At 45.7% G+C, this 19,849-nt stretch overlaps 1 protein-coding gene across 1 annotated transcript; it reads left to right on the top strand.

Moving 5' to 3' along the window:
- The first annotated feature begins 15,741 nt into the window (after nt 1–15,741).
- LOC147853281 (uncharacterized) lies at nt 15,742–18,816 on the top strand. The gene has a single exon (XM_087333088.1). The coding sequence runs from the start codon at nt 16,029–16,031 to the stop codon at nt 18,273–18,275; it is 2,247 nt and encodes a 748-aa protein (XP_087189214.1). The 5' UTR covers nt 15,742–16,028; the 3' UTR covers nt 18,276–18,816.
- Nucleotides 18,817–19,849: the final 1,033 nt, after the last annotated feature.

Genomic DNA, 19,849 nt, shown 5'->3' with positions numbered 1-19,849 from the left:
AATCCCGTGGAATCTTGCTTGTGGAGGTTGTAGGAGAACTCTGCTATGTCGAGGTATTGAGACCAATCCTTTTGGTCCGAGCTCACATAATGGCGAAGATAGTCCTCCAAGATTTGATTAGTCCTCTCCGTTTGACCATATGTTTGTGGGTGATAGGAACTACTAAACTTGAGGTTAGTACCCATCAAAGCGAAAAGTGTGGACCAAAATTTACCGGTGAAGCGACTATCACGATCGCTAATTATCTCTTGTGGGAGCCCATGGTATTTGAACACTTTCGCAAAGAAAAGTTTCACCACATACTCGGCATCCGCGGGGCTTTCATAGGCCACAAAGTGAGCATACTTCGTAAGTCGATCCACGACGATGAAGATACCTGTGTAGTTTTGGCTTTTCGGCAAGCTTATTATGAAGTCCATGCTAAGGGATTCCCATGGCTGATTCAGGATGCTTAACGGTTGCAGCAATCCCGCGGGCTTGCATCTTTCGGCTTTGTCTTGTTGGCACACTTGGCATCCTCTCACATAGGCTTGAACTTCTTTGTCCATGTGTGGCCAAAAGTACCTACGAGTCAACATTTCCATGGTTTTATCCCCACCAAGGTGTCCGGCCCACAATGTGTCATGACACTCATACATTACTTCTTTCCTCACTACTTGAGGTACATAGAGCCTTTGTTGCTTGAAGTAGATCACCCCAGCTTTGAGAGATAGATGGGCCACCTTTTCACCGTTAGCAAACAAACGAAGGCACTTTTGTGCATATTCATCACCATGATATGCACTCTTGAGGGTTGGCAACATATTAGTACCCACCACCACATGCATGACCGCCAAATGAGCTCTTCGACTAAGAGCATTGGCTACCACATTTTGCTTTCCGGGCTTGTACTTGAGTTCGAAATCATAACTGGCAAGGAAGTCTTGCCACCGAGCTTGCTTTGCGGTGAGTTTTGGTTGTGAAGCAAAGTACGTTGATGTGATGTTATCCGTGTGGACGGTGAAGTGCCTCCCCATCAAGTAATGTCTCCATGTACAAAGACAATGGACGATGGCCACCATCTCCTTTTCATGGGTGGGGTATCACATCTCTCGATCCACGAGCTTCTTGCTCTCAAAGGCCACTGGTCGAGAGAGGAGTAGAGAGAGGAGTAGAGAGACAAGCAAAACCATCAATAAACACACAATAGAAAGAAGCTAAACCAAGGAAAGAACGAACATCCGTTACCGAACGTGGTGTAGGCCATTCCTTGATTGCACGAAGCTTTTCCTCTTCGGGCTGTAGCTCACCATGAGCTATTTTGAAGCCAAGGAAGTACACTACTTCCACACCAAAGTCACACTTGGATTTCTTCACGTAGAGATGGTTCTCTCTTAATATTTGGAGAGCCATCTCAACATCCTTCAAGTGTTGTTCCCAAGTAGGACTAAAGACAAACAAGTCGTCGAGGTAGACCACAATGCATTTGCTGAGCTCCGGCCCAAAAACTTGATTCATGAGGGTACTAAAGGTTGCTACAACATTGGTTAAGCCCATCGACGTTACAAGCCACTCATACGAGCCATAGCGTGTTCGCATAGCAGTTTTCTCCACATCACCTTCGGCGATCCTCACTTGATAGTATCCCGAACGAAGATCCATCTTGGTAAAGTACCGTGCCTTCCCTAGTTGGTCAAACATCTCTCGGAGGTTAGGAAGAGGGTAGCAATTCTTGATGGTGAGCTTGTTCAATGCTCAATAATCGACGCAAATTCTGAAGCTTCCATCCTTCTTCTTGACAAAGAGCACCGGGGCACCATAAGGAGATCTAGAAGGGCGTATGAATCCTGCCTCTAGTAGCTCGTTGAGTTGACGCTTTAACTCCGCATTCTCGGCAACGCTTAAGTGAAAAGGACTCTTCACGGGAGGAGTGCACCCAGGCACCACCTCGATACGATGATCAACATCCCTTTTTGGGGGAAACTCCTTTGGTAAAGCATTGGGCATGACGTCTTGAAACCTATCTAACAAAACCATCATGTTAGGATGAATGCCCTTTTCAGACATGGGATGGTCGTGATCATTGGTATCCTATAATGTAGCGGCTATCATAAGGCAACCCTTTCGGGCCACCTTCTTGAGTTGCATGGAGGAGAGAATTTTGGGGAGGGGGTTGGGGCGAGAGGAAGAAGCTTTTACAACATGAAGTTTATCTTGCATAAATAGAACTTGCTCACCAAATGGGTCGGGTAATGCGCGTGCCAATCTCGCCCAAGATTGACCCAAAACCACATCAAAATCGTCCATCTCGACGATGCTAAATTCAACACGCACAGTCACCTCTCCAACAATAACCCCAACATTAGGAGCAATCTGCCCCACTTGCTGCTCCTTCATGTTGACGGTCTTCCAAGTCCCCTTGGAATTGACCTCCATACGTAGCCCACAAGCTTTGGCGAGGGTCGGCGTCATGAACTCGTGAGAAGCACCCGTATCCACCATCGCTTGACACAAACGACCATTGATTAGAGAACTAACATAAAGTAATGAATGCTCACTCTTTACCTCACGAACTGCACACAAACGCTTGATGTGGCCCATGGTTCAATTGTTCGCGTCGTCGTCCGAAGCCTTAACAAGAGAGTGGAGTTGGCCCTTGAAGGGCCAATCTCTTGCAAAATGGTCACCTTGACAAATGAAGCACTCAAGCTTCCTTTTCACGGTAGCATCCTTGGGCTTGAAGGAATTCAAATTCATAGTTTTCGCGGAAGGAAACTTCTTTGCAACACTTTGGCCATTGATGGGGGGTCGAGATCCACCTCCTTGCGAATTATAAGCCACCTTCTTGAAGGGACGAGTATTGTGTGCCTTCAAATTTGGAGGACCCCTCTTTTCTTTGCCTTTTCCATCGGAGGAGCCACCTTGAGAATGCCAATTGGTGAGGTGATCCGCCGCTTCATAAGCGGCCGCAAGAGTTGTTACATTTTTGTTGAGAGACAAGCTCAACATCGGCCGGATCGGCTGAAGAAGCTGAGGACCGGATCGGTTGGGACCGATCGGTTAGGCCGAGTGCGTAAATCGGGAGGTCGTTAGGAAAGATATTCCGTGAGGAATATATTTGGGAGTTAGTGTAGGAGCTCTCAATGAGCATTAAAGTATTGTTAGTACTTTGGTCAGTCCTTCTAGGACTTGTATAAAAGTGTTCACTGAGCACGTCTTATGTACAGACAGATAGTTCTTGTGTTCTCTCTCACTCTCTCTGTCTCTCCCGCGTATACTGCGTAAGCTCAAGCTCTCCATTAAACCTGAGTGTTCTTCCTTCTGTTCGGTCTTCATACCTGCTTCCGCACGCTACTTTCTACATGGTATCAGAGCGCGAGGGTTGAGAACCTCTCTGCAGCCGACACAGCTTGACGAAGAAGAACAAGAAGAACGATGGATAGAGGCATGGCAAGCTCGCTTCCAACAGAGAAGCTCGACAGAACCAACTACATGTCTTGGTCCTACAAGATGCACCAGTACCTGCTCGGGCACGGCTACTGGAGTTATGTCGAAGGAGCTAATGACGCGACACCCGAATCGACACACAAAGACTTCCCGTCGTGGGAGCAATCGGCGAGCAGGGTATTATACTGCTTCGTGTCGTGTGTGGGCGAACAACTATTGAGCTATGTTCGGGATGCAAAGACGCCGAAGGGTGCATGGGAAAATCTGAAGAAGATTTTCGCCGCGAGCACCACAGCCAGGAAGCTTCAGCTCCGACAAGAGTTGAGCAACCTACGACAATGCGACTTGTCGGTGGCGGACTACACCTCGAAGATCAAGGATATCTGCGACTCCCTCGCCTCCATAGAGGTGAACATTGAGGAGAGTGAGATGGTCCAGATCTGTCTCGGAGGTTTGGCGTCGAAGTTCGGAGCGTTCCGAACGGTTGTGTGTACCCGGGAGAATACACCGTCCTTTTTCGACTTACAGTCAATGCTCCTGGTAGAGGAGAACCACGCGGGTGCGTCTACAAGCACGCACGCCGACAGCAGAATGTTGTACACGGAGGGAGATAGGCCCTGTGGACGTGGAGGACGAGGCGAGTCGGGGCGCAATGGAGGCGGCCGACGAGATCAAGGAAGAAGGCACCGAAGTGATGCCGACAGCAACTTCGGACCCTCCGGAAACAGGGGGAGTCGAAGCGATGAGAACCGGCAAGGGAAGGCCATCATGGAGTGTTGGTACTGTGGCAAGAAAGGCCACAGGGAAAGTGAGTGCTGGAAGAAGCGCGCCGATTCGGAGAGAACCGGTTCCGGAAACGGCTCCGGACATACCGACAAGGGAAATCGGCAGCGATCGCACTACGCCGAAGACTCCAAGAGAGCCGGAGAAGGGTCTGTCTTCGTGACGAGACACGAAGTAAACTCAATGAAGCAAACCACCCCGAGATCGGACGAGGTGTGGTACGGAAACTCCGGCGCGTCAAACCACATGACAAGCCATAAGGAGTGGTTCTCGTACCTTGAAAAACCGATACAACCTGGAGTAGTCGCAACTGGAGACGACACTACGCATCCGATCGCGAATGTCGGAGAAGTTCCCCTCAGCCATGTCGAGCAGAAAGGGAAACTCATGAACGTGATGCACGTCCCGACAATCACGAAAAACTTGGTCTCGGTCGGACAGATCGTCGACCAAGGGATGGAGGTTCGGTTTACACACCTCGGGTGCTTCATTGAGGAAGAAGGTCGTGTGATTGCGCAAGGGCGCAGAGACGGGAGGATGTTCATCCTCGACTCCACTGACGGCGGCACCGCAATGTTCGCAAAGGGAAGAAAAACCTAGTCGGACATCGACTTGTGGCATAAGCGGATAGGCCACATCAACTACTAGCGGCTTCAAGATCTGCAAACGAAACAGGTAGTATTCGGATTGCCCAAATTTAGTGGCCGAAAGGCACAAATTTGTGAATCCTCCCAGCTCGGGAAGCAACACCGACTTCCCTTCCCCAACGAGCGAAACCGGAGCCGGAACAAGCTCGACCTTATACACTTCGATGTATGGGGGCCGACACAAAACGTTAGTCTTGGCGGGAGCTGATATTTCGTCTCCTTCATCGACGACCACACGCGGCACACGTGGATCTACCTCATTGAAAGGAAGAGCGAAGTCTTCAACTGTTTCCGGGACCTCAAAGGGTTCGTGGAAACCGAAACGGGACGAAAGATCAAGTGCCTGCAGTCGGATGGCGGGAAAGAGTACTTTTCCGGTCAATTCAACGGTTACCTACAACAAATGGGAATTCGCCGCGAATTCAGTTGTAGATACACGCCGGAGCAGAACAATGTGGCCGAGAGAAAGAATCGGTCAGTTGTGGAAGTGGCACGGGCAATGCTGGAGGAGAAGAGCTTGCCCAAGTTCTATTGGGCCGAGGCGGTAAGGACCGCGGTATACATCCAGAACCGGATCGGAGACAAAGTGTCGGCGCACGAGCTATATTTCGGAACGAAGCCGAACTTGCGACACTTGAGGGTGTTCGGTAGCATTGCGTACGTGCATGTACCGAAGGAGAAAAGGAGGAAGCTGGACGCAAAGGCCGAGAAGTGCATCTTAGTCGGTTACTCGGACGAGCAGAAGGGTTATAAGTGTTATAAACCTCGCACCAAACAAGCGCGTGTCAGCCGCGACGTTGTGTTTGACGAGTCCGCGTCCTGGTACCTGCCCTCGACTCCGAACCCTGCCCCCAATCCGAGCTCTGACGATGAGGTCAGCGAGGCCAAGATGCCTTCGGATGAGCCCGAAATCGAGAGTCGTGAAGAGAGTCTGATTTCACTCCGGTTAAGTGGACCGATTGGATGACTGAGTCGGTACGACCAGTCCGATGAAGAGCCGGCAAGTAGTGGAGACTCGGCCGTGCATTCTCCGCGCAGGAAGCCGAGGAGACGGCTTACGCACAAAGAGAAAGGGAAGAAGAAGGTGTCGGATTCCGGCACGGATAGGAACGAGTCAGACTGACGCAAGTCCGACTCCAAGGGAACCGGTGACGGGTCTTTAAAGGTGAAGACCGCGTCGACCGAGAAGGCCTCGACATCGGCTAATGTGAGATTACGCCGATCTACCCGCCAGAAGAATCCTGTTTTGCGGTTCGGATACAACGAGTACATGGCGCATCATTATGCGTACATGACCCGTGTAGCGGAAGTGCGTGAGTCGGAGAGCTACGCAGAAGCGGCTAAAAACGCGAATTGGCGTGCCGCGATGGAGGAAGAGATGCACGCATTGGCGGAGAACGAGACCTGGGACCTGGTTGACGCACCAACAGGGGTAAAACCGATCGGGTGTAGGTGGGTGTACAAGGTCAAGTACAACACCGATGGCTCCGTTAACCGGTACAAGGCTCGGCTAGTGGCAAAGGGCTATGCGCAGAAACACGACATCGACTACGATGAGACGTTTGCATCGGTCGCGAAAATGACGACCGTCCGTGTTTTGCTCACAGTAGTTGCAGTGAAGGGGTGGCACTTACATCAGATGGATGTAAAGAATGCGTTCCTGCAAGGTGACCTTGAGGAACAGGTGTACATGGTACAACCCCCTGGATTTCACTCCGGAACGAACTCCTCGGTAGTACCGATTGAAGAAGTCCCTTTACGGACTGAAGCAAGCCCCGCGTGCCTGGAACGCAAAGATCACGCAACAACTGCGTCGGATGGGCTTCGTCATGACAAAATCAGACTCTTCCCTGTTCATCCGGAAAGGTCGACTCGGACCGGTTAGTATTTTACTATATGTTGATGACTTGGTCATCACCGGCGCCGACCTAGGTGAAATCGACCGCATGAAGCTCTAGCTTGCGGCATCGTTCGACATGAAGGATCTGGGAGACCTTCATTACTTCCTCGGGATCGAAGTGATCCGTACCCCCGAAGGCATATTGATCAGCCAACGTCATTACGTGCTGGGTATGCTCTTCAAACTCGGGATGGCCGACTGTAAGTCCGTCTCGACTCCTCTGGACAGAACCGTCAAGCTTCGTCCCGATGCGGGAAAGGTATGCGACCCGACGAGGTTCCGACAAATTGTCGGAAGCCTCATATACTTGACCATCACCCAACCCGACCTCAGTTATCCGGTCGGGGTGATCAGTCAGTTCATGGCGCGACCTATCGAGGAGCACCTTCAGTGTGCACAGCGCATACTTCGGTATGTCAACAACACTAAGGACCGTGAACTGCTATATTGGACCGGTGCAGCCGTGCAGTTAGTCGGCTACACCGATGTTGATTGGGCTGGCAACGCCGCCGATCGCTGATCCACGTCTGGATACGCGTTCTCCCTCGGGAGTGTCGCGATCGCGTGGAGCAGTAAGAAGCAGCCGATAGTTGCACTGTCGAGCACCGAAGCTGAGTACCGAGGAGCGGCTGTCGCGACATGCGAAGCCATATGGTTGAAGCGGCTACTTAAGGACCTGCAAGAGGAGGTGTCATATCCGACGACGATCTACTACGACAACCTCAGTAGCATCCAGCTCGCGAAAAACCCCGTTTTCCACGCACAGACCAAGCACATTGAGGTGCACTACCATTTCGTCCGTGAGCGTGTCCTTTCCGGTGAAGTCGAACTTCAGTATGTGTCGACGGATCGGCAGATTGTCGACATCTTCACCAAGCCTCTTGGTTTGGACAAGTTGCGACAATTCTCAGGTGCGCTAGGATTGCGTCATCTCAACGTGCCAAACTTGAGGGGGAGAACAGTCCCGAACGACCAAGCAAGGCAGCAGGAAAGGAGCGGAGACCGCGACACCACCGAGTCGGTTGACTCGTTTGTCGAGTTCGACTACTTCGGATTGGCTGAAGAAGCCGAGGGTGGACCCACGGAAAAGTTCGGAAGAGGACAGAAGGGGAGCAGCCGAAGGAGAGAGCCGAAGCCAACCACGCATGGGGAAGATGACGCCATCGAGGGTGAGAAGACCGAAGACGAGTTGGAGATAGCCAACTCGGACGAGAGCGAAAACCGATCGGAGGTAGCCGAGTCGGTTCGAATGTTTGATTCAGATACGCTGAATCAACCGAGGCCCAAGCGGAAGAAAAGGCAGCAGGAGAAGCGTCAACACCGCAACAGTAGAAGAGCTTATAAGGGCCACATGAGTAGACAAGCCGACCGGAAGGGTCGAAGCGCGCGGAGTGGAACAGGTCGAGGAGCGTGAGCGAGGCGTAAAGCCAGGAGGAACCGGAGCTGTGAGCCCAAGGATCCCGAAGAGCATCGAGTTGAGCTTGAGGGGGAGTGTTGAGAGACAAGCTCAACATCGGCCGGATCAACTGAAGAAGCCGAGGACCGGATCAGTTGGGACCGATCGGTTAGGCCGAGTGCGTAAACCGGGAGGTCGTTAGGAAAGATATTCCATGAGGAATATATTTGGGAGTTAGTGTAGGAGCTCTCAATGAGCATTGAAGTACTGTCAGTACTTTGGTCAGTCCTTTTAGGACTTGTATAAAAGTGTTCACTAAGCACGTCTTATGTACAGACAGAGTATTATTGTTGAAAATAGTTCTTGTGTTCTCTCTCACTCTCTCTGTCTCTCCCGCGTATACTGCGTAAGCTCAAGCTCTCCATTAAACTTGAGTGTTCTTCCTTCTGTTCGGTCTTCATACCTGCTTCCGCAAGCTACTTTCTACAATTTTGTCGGCAGAGCTCGTTTTGAACCCACTCCTTCAACCGGTTGGTAAATGCAAAGAAACAATCTTTGTTCTCCCATGGAGCGGATTTGTAACATAAGAGCACGAAAAGATTTAATATAATACCTTGATATGGCCCGTGTGACGAAGTAGGTCAAGTTGTTGTCGAGCCTTCCACTCGGAATTAGAAGGAAGAAATTGTTTGTTGAGAGCTTCCTTCAATTCTTCCCACGTATTCACGGGCATGGGACCCTTCTTTTGTTGAATGTTATCATCGACGAAGTTGCGACACCATAGCTTAGCATCCCCGGCCAAGAAGGCGGAGCAATGGACTGACACAGTCCGCCTTATTGAGGATACAGGCAGCTAAGAAGAATTGCTCGCAATCCCAAATGAAGTTCTCTAAAATTTGGGCATCTCGAGCCCCATTGTAGCTTTCGGGTTCACAAGGCTTCACGCATGGGGTTTCGTCGATGCATTGAGCCGCTTCTTTTCCCACGTCATTCTTGGCATGAGACTCTTTGGCAAGTAAACGTACCAACTCTGCATTCGTGTCGGCGAGGCGAGCACAAAGGTCCCTGACCATAGTGATAAGATTGTCGACTTCACTTTCGAGTAAGGCAACTCTCGTCTCGAGTTCCTTAACGCGTAGATGGAGGTTTCGGGGAGGTTTTTTAGGAACCTCCTCCGAGGTCGACAACACATTCGCCGGGTTGGAAGTAGCGGAAGCATTGGGAGCCGCTTCCATGGTTGGTGCATCCATATTTTCTAGCACAACCATTCTAGAATTAGTATTTTAAGAAGGCTATTTAAACGACTACTACCTTTGAATTCACGATTTCCACAAGTCACAAGCGTGATCCTAGCGAGTTCGCTCTGATACCATGTAAAACCACCAAAAATTTGCAATAAGGATGGATCTTCGATCGGATTTGAACTCGTGTGTCAACGCTCTTCGACTATGGGGATAAATTACTAAGGGGATAAATGACTAAGAGAGAGAGCTTGGATCTGTTGAACCTCCACCCAACCACCCTCTCTATCCAACTTATATAGAAGATCCTCTTTATTCTCTCATAAGTCTCCCCATATAGTACATTAGTACCTTATATCAATCATAACGGTATTGAATACAATCACTAGGGAGATTCCATTCCCCCACATAGGTACTTGACTACATCTAAAGTTGATTGAATGCCTAGGGAGATTCCATTCCCACACATAGGATTTGACTACATTAGGTTATTTGAATGCATAGGGAGATTCCCTTCCCCCACAAAGGTACTTGAGTACTTTGGGGTATTCAATGCACTAGAGGTTACATTCCCCATGTGCACCTTGGCAATTGAACACGTACAAACCATGCCTCACACATTGGGTCATGGGTGTCTTCTCCATCCATCGAGAAGACTTATAAGCCCACGACTCTTACCTTGAGTCATGGGCACCTTCTCTATCCGTCGAGAAAGGCCCTCGCCTCAATCCGTCGAGGTGGGTGTTGCGGTTCCAATCATGGAACCCTTCAACACATCGGATGTGTTACAATTCCCCCCTTTGAAGAAGATGTCCCCAAACAATGTCAATTTCACATACTTGGATTTGGAAAATCAAAATATTTGTGGAAGAAATTGAGCAACACCTACAAGGCAAATATTGCCCCAAACAAGGTTTACCCAATGGAAAGAGTAACAACAAGATATTTATTGCTAGAATGTAAAAAGTAGAAAAACATTAGGGTTCTCCCTATCAAGTAAGAGGATAATACAAACATTTGGGATTGGTTCCACAAACCCCTTCAATCATTGTTTTTTCTTGAGATTGATTTCAAACAACAAGGTTTGGGGAAGATGAGCTAATTAAATAGACATGGAGCATGCATGTATTATGTGTTGTATGAAATTTACCATGCCCAATCATGAGGAAGAAGTATAAAAGGTTGGATGAGTATCACCTTGAGGCATGTCAACGAAGATCAGGAGGCCGACACCCACCCTTGGGTTTGAGGAGAGGTTTGGTGACAATGTGAACCCAACCTTGCCCTTTTGGGCGAACAATGATTGACCATACTTTGAACTTATCAGCATACAACTAAGGGTACACTAAAACATTGACTTTTGGGTAGAAATGATAGATGCACTCTAAGATGTAAACATGTCACATTTCTAGGGAAGTGGTGTGATATGGTGAAGTTGTCATGGCATTCTATGGGAAACTTGCTTTTCTCCAGATACGAGTACAAGGTATCAACCAACATGAAGTGCTCGAGCAAGCAATCATACAAACAATTGGCATTGAAATGTGGAGGAAGTAGGTCATGAGGTGAAGTGTGCAAGAGGGCTAGGGTCTCAGTGTTTGTTGGTGGGTTGGATGCTAGGTGGGGTGATGTGGGGGGTGAGAGATGTGCATGCGGGGCAAAGGCGGTGCTCAAAGGGCATGAGAGGATGTTGAGAACATTAGGCCTTCAAAAATAGGGGGGGGGGGAGTGTTTCATGTACGGTGCAAGGCATAAAGGGGGAGGGCAAGGAGGGTGGATTAACACACTCACAAGAAGGAGCAATAGGTGGATCTGAAGGTGCAAGCACACACTTCCTTGAAATACATTTGCATGGAGTCATGTGTGAGGGAGAGAAAAGTGAGGAGGTGGTTGTTGGTTGCAATATTTATTTATTTATTTATTATAAAAGATTTTCTTCAATAGTATTAAGAACAAAATGCCCGAAGGCTACAACTTGAACCTAGCTACCAAGAAGGTTACAATTTTCTTTATACACTGATATAAAATACGAGGATGTTTACATTTGTTGATATTCAAAGAGTCCATGGAAGTCGATATTGCCATTGAGGCTCTTGAGCTACCATTGTAAACATGGGCACCTTTTTCCATAAGTGAAGAAGCTTTTTCCTTTTCTTGATCATAGTATCTGGGGAACCCTGCATATTGTCATACTGACCACGGACTACAACCAACAAGTTCTCCCATAACTCAAACAACACATCTGAGAGATGAATGTCTACCCATCATAAAGTTGTTTACATCGATATTTCCATAATACCCATAATGTTATTGTGGACATAGTTTTCCAAATTTGGACGGATCACACCTGCTTTTGAGGTTGTTGGAAAGGACGAACTAATATCAATCTTCCATTATGTATTGTCATTGCCTCATGAACATCGTTTGCCTCGTACAACATTAAACCGGAGTGTAATACTCCCCACATCGCTAATCCCCATGAGAATAAGCAACCTACATTTATTGTTAGGAATAAAGACACGACTTTCTTCCATAGTTGTTGAGCAAAAGAACAAGACCATAAGACATGCTTGGTAGTCTCTTGAGGTTCATGGCAAATGGCACATTGCCGCAAATTGGGTGTCACATTCCCTTTCAATGCATGACCAACAAGTAGAGCCATATGCACTAATAACCATCGAAAGAGAATAAATTTAGTTGGCCCCTTGAATGACCATATCCATTTCCAATAGGTTCTCAAATGCAATATTGAGACGGTGAGGCCAATAAAGATGTTCGGCGGTAAGTAGGCCCCGAGTGTGGTGAGTTGTGTCCCAAAAGTGGCCCCAAATTTGGGTCAACCATATAAAACCTAATGGCAAAATATCTATATCCTCTAGGGGTTTGACCCTTATTGGTTGTGTATGGCCATGTGTAGGAACTCATGGATTATTGTCCATGTCATTTGGAGCTTGTCATCATTCAATGGAGTTGATAGTGTGTCGTTGAGCATGCAAAAGTCACCCTTCTCTACACGATTAGTTTGTGGTGCTTGCCAATGTAGAATTGACTTTATACAAAGAGCTCACAAAGTTCCATCATGCATGGAGATGGAAGTTGCCATTTTAGTGATATCACATTTCTGCTTCTTCTAATAATCTGCCTCCACATGGCTTTCCCATAATACCAACACTCCAAATGATTTTGATGGTTTCTCCTTTACCTTTGAGAATCCTCTTCTTCTAGAGCTTCCTTTATGGATGCTAAAAAATACTAATCTAATCTAATATTTTGTGTGAGGATAAGGAAATCCATTACTTTTGAGTAGAGTATTGCTCTTTTCCATTGTTTCATTTGGCGACAATTTTTTTTCACTATTCTTAACATGGTTTTGACTGAGGGCATCGATTGATTGCTAAAGAATGATGATGATGATGATGTGTTTGATGTGATGGTGGTGGTGGTTCTTCGCGGGTAGAATTGCTATGTTAGTTAGTTTGCGTAGCCACACTTCATTTTGTCCTCATAGACCTTCGTATTGATCAAGACAAGAGTCATAAAAAGACCACTTACCTTCAAAGTTGTTGTCTTGGACAAATATACCAACCTTTCGTTGCATACCATTCAACTCATTGTTGAAGTGGAAGCTTGTGGGCATGCATCCTGCTCATATCATTTATATTGGTGCATCCTTCATTGTCTTGTGACATTGTGATGGGGTCATTGCATACAACATGCAATTAGTTAGGCATGTAGCATGACAACAAATTGCCCTGTGCTTCCAACCCTAGTAATCGACATGCATCGAAGAAGCTGCCACGGAGCATCGATCACATGTAGTTTGGTGAAACAATAATAATACTTGTGAAACTATTTTAAAGAATATATACTGTCATTAGTGTAAACATTTTACAATATTTTAAACTCTATGTGATCGGCAGGGGAAACAACCATTTCGGAGGTTGAAAATGCCAATAAGGAGTGTTGTAATTGGATGTCATGAATGGAGTAGTTGTCCAAACAATAAGAAACTCATGCCGTTGAGCATTTTTAGCATCAGAATCTCCAACTATCCATCCCATTGACCCTTCAAGGTATGAACTATGTCTAAACATATATCTGAAACCAAAATAGTTGGTGATGTTTTAAGTTGATGGAAAACGAGAGAGCACCAAGCCTTCCAGATGTGATATACAATCGTACTACTCAGTATCTCCCATACTGGTTGGACTTCCTTTTGTATTCTTGAAAACTGTAATGACATCAATGGTAATGCATTATCACTTCCAAATTTAGTGTAAAATCCATGGTCCATAGATTCAACGTCATAATGGAATGCATCACGGACAAAGTGATGTCCAAACCACCATGTCCCAAGTGAAAACCAATGGGGGAAAATAGTTAGCAAAAATTATAGGGAGGCGTTGCCATATTGGTTGAGACTCAATGCATTCCCATAAACAATGTTTTTGAGTTTCTATTTCTAAATGGTATCGAGCACAACCAGAAGATACGCCCATCCTATGCAACCATGTGCCAACCGACAAGGCTCGATGTACAAGTAAGTTACCATTATACATGAAATATTTGGTGCGGTTGTTTTCTTGCCTATAAGATAACCCAAAAGCTTGCAAGGAATTGGGGAGTAATACCTTGCTGATTCCAATATTGAAATGCAGTCGGAAACACATCCCGTGTATCTGAAAGCAACGTGTCTTCCCAACTGTACAAAATATTGGAAGAAATTGAATTTGTTACCTGTAAAAGGATTTGTCCACTGATAATCAATTGGGTCCCAATCTAATATGAATACCGGTTTTATAGCCAACACCCACAACTACCAATGTGCGCTTATATCCTCTTATTATGAGTATGTAGTAAAATTGATTGAATATGTCAGGCTAGGTAATACCATGACAATGAATCAGCCCCCATTGTGTTCGACCAGAGTAATCAACGTTCCATCGAATCTACCTACGAAGCACAATAGAATCGATTTGAGGGATGAGCTTGATTCGTGTGAAAGCCATGGCTAAAGAGTTTATTTAAAGTGGGTGGTTGTGTCGAGAGTTCCGTGTGACACGAGTCCCTACCATGGCCATACATAGCTCCATGCCATGGCCATACATAGTTCCATGCCATGGTCATACATAGCTCCATGCCATGGCCATACATAGTTCCATGCCATGGTCATACATAGCTCCATGCCAAGGTCATACATAGCTCCATGCCAAGGTCATACATAGCTCCATGCCATGGCCATACATAGCTCCATGCCCTGGTCATACATAGCTCCATGCCATGGTGATACATAGTCCCATCATCCATGCCATGGTTGTACATAAGTCCCATCATCCATGCCATGGCCTACATAGTCCCATCATCCATGGCCATGGCGAGAGTCTCATGCCATGGCCATAACTCCATGCCAATGACCAAAGTCCCATGCCATGGCCATAGGCTATAGACACGGCAAAGGCAAAGAAAAAAAGCCATGGCCATAGCCATAGCCATGGCAAAAAGACAAAGACAAAGACATGGCCATAGCCATAGCTCCAATGTCATGCCATAGCCATAGCCATAGCCATAGCCATAGCCATAGCCATAGCCATAGCCATAGCCATAGCCATAGCCATAGCCATAGCCATAGCCATTGCCATGGCCATAGCTCCAATGTCATGCCATGGCCATAGGCCCATAGCCATAGCCATAGCCATGGTGAGGAAAGATACATTTCATCATCATCACCATCTTTGTTTCCCCTGCTCCCAACAACAACACATAAACATTCTCAAAACTGCCATTTTCTGATGTAGCGAAAGGAAAAAACGCACAGGGTGAGGGAAACAGAGACTCAGAGACAAGCAACAAAATCAGAGAAAGGGAGAGAAAGAGAAAGAGAAGCAGAGTTTCAGTTTGGAGAGAGAGAGAGAGAGAGGGAAACTCAGGAAGGTGAGTTCTTGTTGCTCTGAAAATGTGCACATCATATCATATCATATCATATCATATGCTTTGCTTCCTGTTCTCTTCTTTTCCTGTGTTGTGTTCAATTCTCTTCCCGCCCCCACTCACCCACCTCATCATCTGTCATTCCCTTCCCAATGATCGTCTTGTTAATGGGCTAGGGAGGGATCCTTCATTCTCTCTCTGTGTTTTCACGATTTCCATGTCCATACCTCTGTTTTTGGGGTTCCCATTCTCAAAGCCCCCTCCATTCGCATTCTTGTTTTTATGATTCTCATCCCCTGATCTAGGGTTTTAATTCCATTCCCTTTTTTTGGGTGCCTATTACATTCCTTTATTTTTTGTTCTCTGTTTCGGGGGTTCCATTTCATGGCCTGTTTTTAGGGTTTTCTTCTCATTCCCTGTTTTTTTTTAGGGTGTCTACGGCATCTCTGTCTCGAGATTTTCAGTTCTTCCCTTGCTCTAAAGTTTCATTTCATACCTATTTTATGGCTTCCATCTCATATCTGATTTTTGCGTTTCATTCAATACCTGTTTGTAGGGTTTTTCTACAGAATTCTCACTGACCTAACTAATTGTTTTGATTTCAGGTGGGACATATCATATAGATAGATACATAGCTATATGTATCTATCTACATACATTAACCTTTGATGTGATCCTTCAGACATGAGGAGGGTAGGAAGCTTGTGATGGAGTGTAACAGGGAGGAAGCACTCCGAGCACGAGAGATTGCGGAGAAGAAGCTTTCCTTACAAGACTACAATGGTGCCCGCAAATTCCTTCAGAAAGCTCTTCAGCTCTTTCCAGCACTTGAGAATACAACCCAAATGTCTAGTGTATTGGATGTTCACATCGCCGCACAGACGAAGATCAATGGGGCTGAAACAGATTGGTATGGTATCTTACAAGTCGATCCTCGGGCTGAAGAAATAGTTATAAAGAAGCAGTACAAGAAACTTGCTTTGCTTCTTCACCCTGATAAGAACAAATCCTCGGGTGCCGAATCTGCATTTAAGCTCATCGGAGAAGCTTTGCAAGTATTATCTGATAAACAGCAAAGAGCTATACATGATTCACGAAGGAAACAAGTGAATAAGAGCAGTGTTAGCTCAGCTCCAAGAAGCCAGAATAGACAACCTAGTGGGACTAGCTTGGTGAACAAAACTAGTGTTACATTTATGACCATTTGTCCAGCTTGCCATACAAAGTATCAGTATTATAGGGTTTATGAGAATCAAAACCTTCTTTGTCACCAATGCCACACCCCTTTCATCGCAAGAGAGTTTCACGGAGGTCCTATCAATGGCAATAGCACAACTGGTTATAATGCATTTACACACCAATTCGCCTATGATCAGCAACAAAGCTTCAACGGAACCACGTTTCAGTCCAATACCTCAGATCCCACTTCTTCAGGTAAGGCTTCCGATCATATGAACAATATGTCCAAAGAAAAGCAATATATGGATGCGGCCCAAGGTGTCAAAAGAAAGAGAAGCGATGAGAAGGAAGCTGAGAAAGAGAGGAAGAGAGCCGAGAAGGAACAACAACGGAAGGCGAAATCTGATCAGAAGGCTCAGGAAGCTATGGAGAGAATGATGAGGAAAAAGAAAGAAGAGGAAGATAGGAAACGTCGACGGCAAAAGAAACATCTATCAGATAGTAGTAGTGATGGGGATGAAGAAACAGAGAATTCCATGGATGGTCTGTCTGATAATGATATAGCCAATCAGGAAATGGATTCCAATGCTGCAGCTGTGAGGAGATCTTCTCGACCCCGTAGGAATGTGACTTATAAAATCGATGTTAGTGATGATGATGAAGACCCTTCTTTGAACTTGAAGGCTGAAGGGGAGGATAAACCATCTGAAGAAGCAAGGAAAGAGTCGGGCATGAACGGGAACAATGCTCAGAATGGAGATGCTGTTGAAATGAAAGAGAAGCAGAAGCTTGCTGATTTCTTCAAGGATAGGATACGGTCAAATCTCAACCTGCACAATGATGTGAAAGATTCTAATACTGCAAATGGACAACACAGTGATAGAGGAGGGAATGTGAGTAAAGCGAAATCTAATGCTAGTGAAGGGGAGAGTAGTGGAGAATTTCAAGAGGATTTCTCAAAGAATGAGAAGAAGCAGGCAAAGGCTTGGGCTGAATCTAAGGTTAATTCATTAGGAGACGAAGATTCGAAAGGGGAAGAATCTGAGGGATCGGGGTCAGATAGCGAGGAGTTGAAGCAATTTACAGTTCCGGATCCTGAATTCCATGATTTTGATAAAGAAAGAGAGGAGAAAGATGTTGCTGTTGGCCAGATATGGGCAGCCTATGATGACAACGAAGGTCTTCCGAGATACTATTTCAAGGTGAAAGAAGTGAAGTCAAGGTCTCCTTTTAGGGTTACCATCACATGGCTCGAGCTTCGGAACATGAATGAGCAACAAAAAGCGCTTAAAAGGCTCGGATATCACCCGGTTTGTGGTGCTTCCTTCAGATTCTCTTTCTCTCAGGTGCTCGAAACAGTTGATATTTTCTCTCACATTTTGAAGTGGGAGAAGGGACTGAAGGGACTAATAAGGATCTATCCGAAGAAAGGAGATATTTGGGCATTGTATAGGGATTGGGAACCAAACCTCGGGATCGGGAAAGAGAGTGCATCATTCAAGTATGATATGGTAGAAGTGGTCTCAGACTTCAATGCAGATACGGGTGTCTCGGTCGCATGTATGGAGAAGTTCAGAAGGCATAAGACCGTGTTCGTGTGCACGGGAAGCTATTTAAATATACCGGCCGAAGAGATATGTAGATTCTCATATCAGGTTCCAGCATATAAGCTGAAGGGCACCGAAGCTCCTGATCTCGAAGGAGGTTTCTGGGAGCTTGATCCCGCCTCTGTTCCGAGTGATCTTATTCTCCCATGTCGTGATTCATCCCCATAAAGGAGAACTATTCGTCGTGCCTGTATTCATCTGCAATTGGCAGCATGTTGTCTTTGTATGAAGACAATCAATTATTCATGAATCACATTATGAAATTGTGATTTCAAGAGCAGATGTATTTATGTGCACACACACACACACACACACACACACACAGATAGGGGGCTGAATTACATGACATTCATTAATGATATTTTCCTCAGTTTGTTGGCATAAGGACATTTATTAGTATTATGCCTATTCTGCTGCTGGAAGTGGCAACCCATAGGAACAAAGTTTGAGGTGTAACTTTATGAAGTGTTCAATAATCACACTGATGCTTCTGTAGCGGCACCTCTTCCGGTTGCGTCTGCAATGACATGTGGGTTTGGTAACCACCCTACCTTGTTCTTTCTCTTACATATGTGTGGAGCTTTTCCATGAACTGCTAACTTGGAGCGATAGAAATATCGGCGTCTGAGAAGTTTTGGCTTCCAAGATGCTTTCTTGTATACAAGTGCAAATCACATGAAATTTCATTCGGTCATGTTGATTTATTGTCGATGGCATTTTCCTTTGATAATTTTGACATATCAGCCGTTCAAGATGAGCCGGACGCATCTATGACTGTGGTAACATGTTAACCGTATGTTTATTTAACATTGATTATCAAGTAATGTAGGATCATGGTTCATGAGGTGTTTTTTTTCCTTCTTTTTTATTGTGGGCTAGTATGTTCATGTTGAAGGCTTGGTACAATGCTCGTTTGAAATCTCCTTTATAATGTCCACATCCCATGGTTCAAAGAATAAGGTGTCAAATATTTCTTAGACCAATGTAAATTTTTTGGCATATGAGGTCAAAATGGTTTTGACATAAGGTATGTTGAGGCATATTATGAGTTATCGTTTGTTTGTAACATTTTGAATACCCAAAATCTAATGCCATCATGACAAGAACTCTGATGAAATCATACATTCGAGTTTTTAAGTTTTGTGATGTGAGAGACAAATGGTTTTGTTACATGTTTTGACTTCGCATAAAGTTGTAAACTTACCTATTTCTTGTGAGGATACTTCTATCTAATGTAAAGTTTTAAATCATCTATGTTGGGAATTTGTATGAATCGGGGATGAATGTTTGCATTAAATGCTTGGTTTTTCTTGAAGAGATTTAATCTTGAAATCTTGGTCGATTGTAGAAGCAAAAACCTTGAAATCTCATGAAAGATGATTGCCTAAGTCTCATGAAACATTATTTGCATAACCACTTCAAGTAATTGAATTGAAGTTTTGGGTAAATTGGTAAGTGCATAGGAAACCAACAAACTTGTCTCTTTGAAAGGAATCCACAACTAACCATTGCTCAACATGGGAAGTGTTTGTCATGAAGATAGATAGGTAGATATTTTTAGCGTCCATAGAGAGGCCAATAGTGACCCATGGGATGTAACTACAAATGTTATATTGATGTGTGCCTCCTTCCTAAGAAGGGGATATTCACACTCTCAAGCACGAAATCTCGATGTGCAAACAAGGCATACACATATGAGGTGTTCTGTTTAGTGTGACACTCAATTCATCACCCCCTCTTAA

Source organism: Azolla caroliniana, unplaced genomic scaffold (genome assembly GCF_043228905.1).
Source record: "Azolla caroliniana isolate FFs.n. ecotype wild unplaced genomic scaffold, voAzoCaro1.0.p SCAF_17, whole genome shotgun sequence".
NCBI classification, from domain to species: domain Eukaryota; kingdom Viridiplantae; phylum Streptophyta; class Polypodiopsida; order Salviniales; family Salviniaceae; genus Azolla; species Azolla caroliniana.
This window is presented reverse-complemented; position numbering and strand designations above follow the sequence as displayed.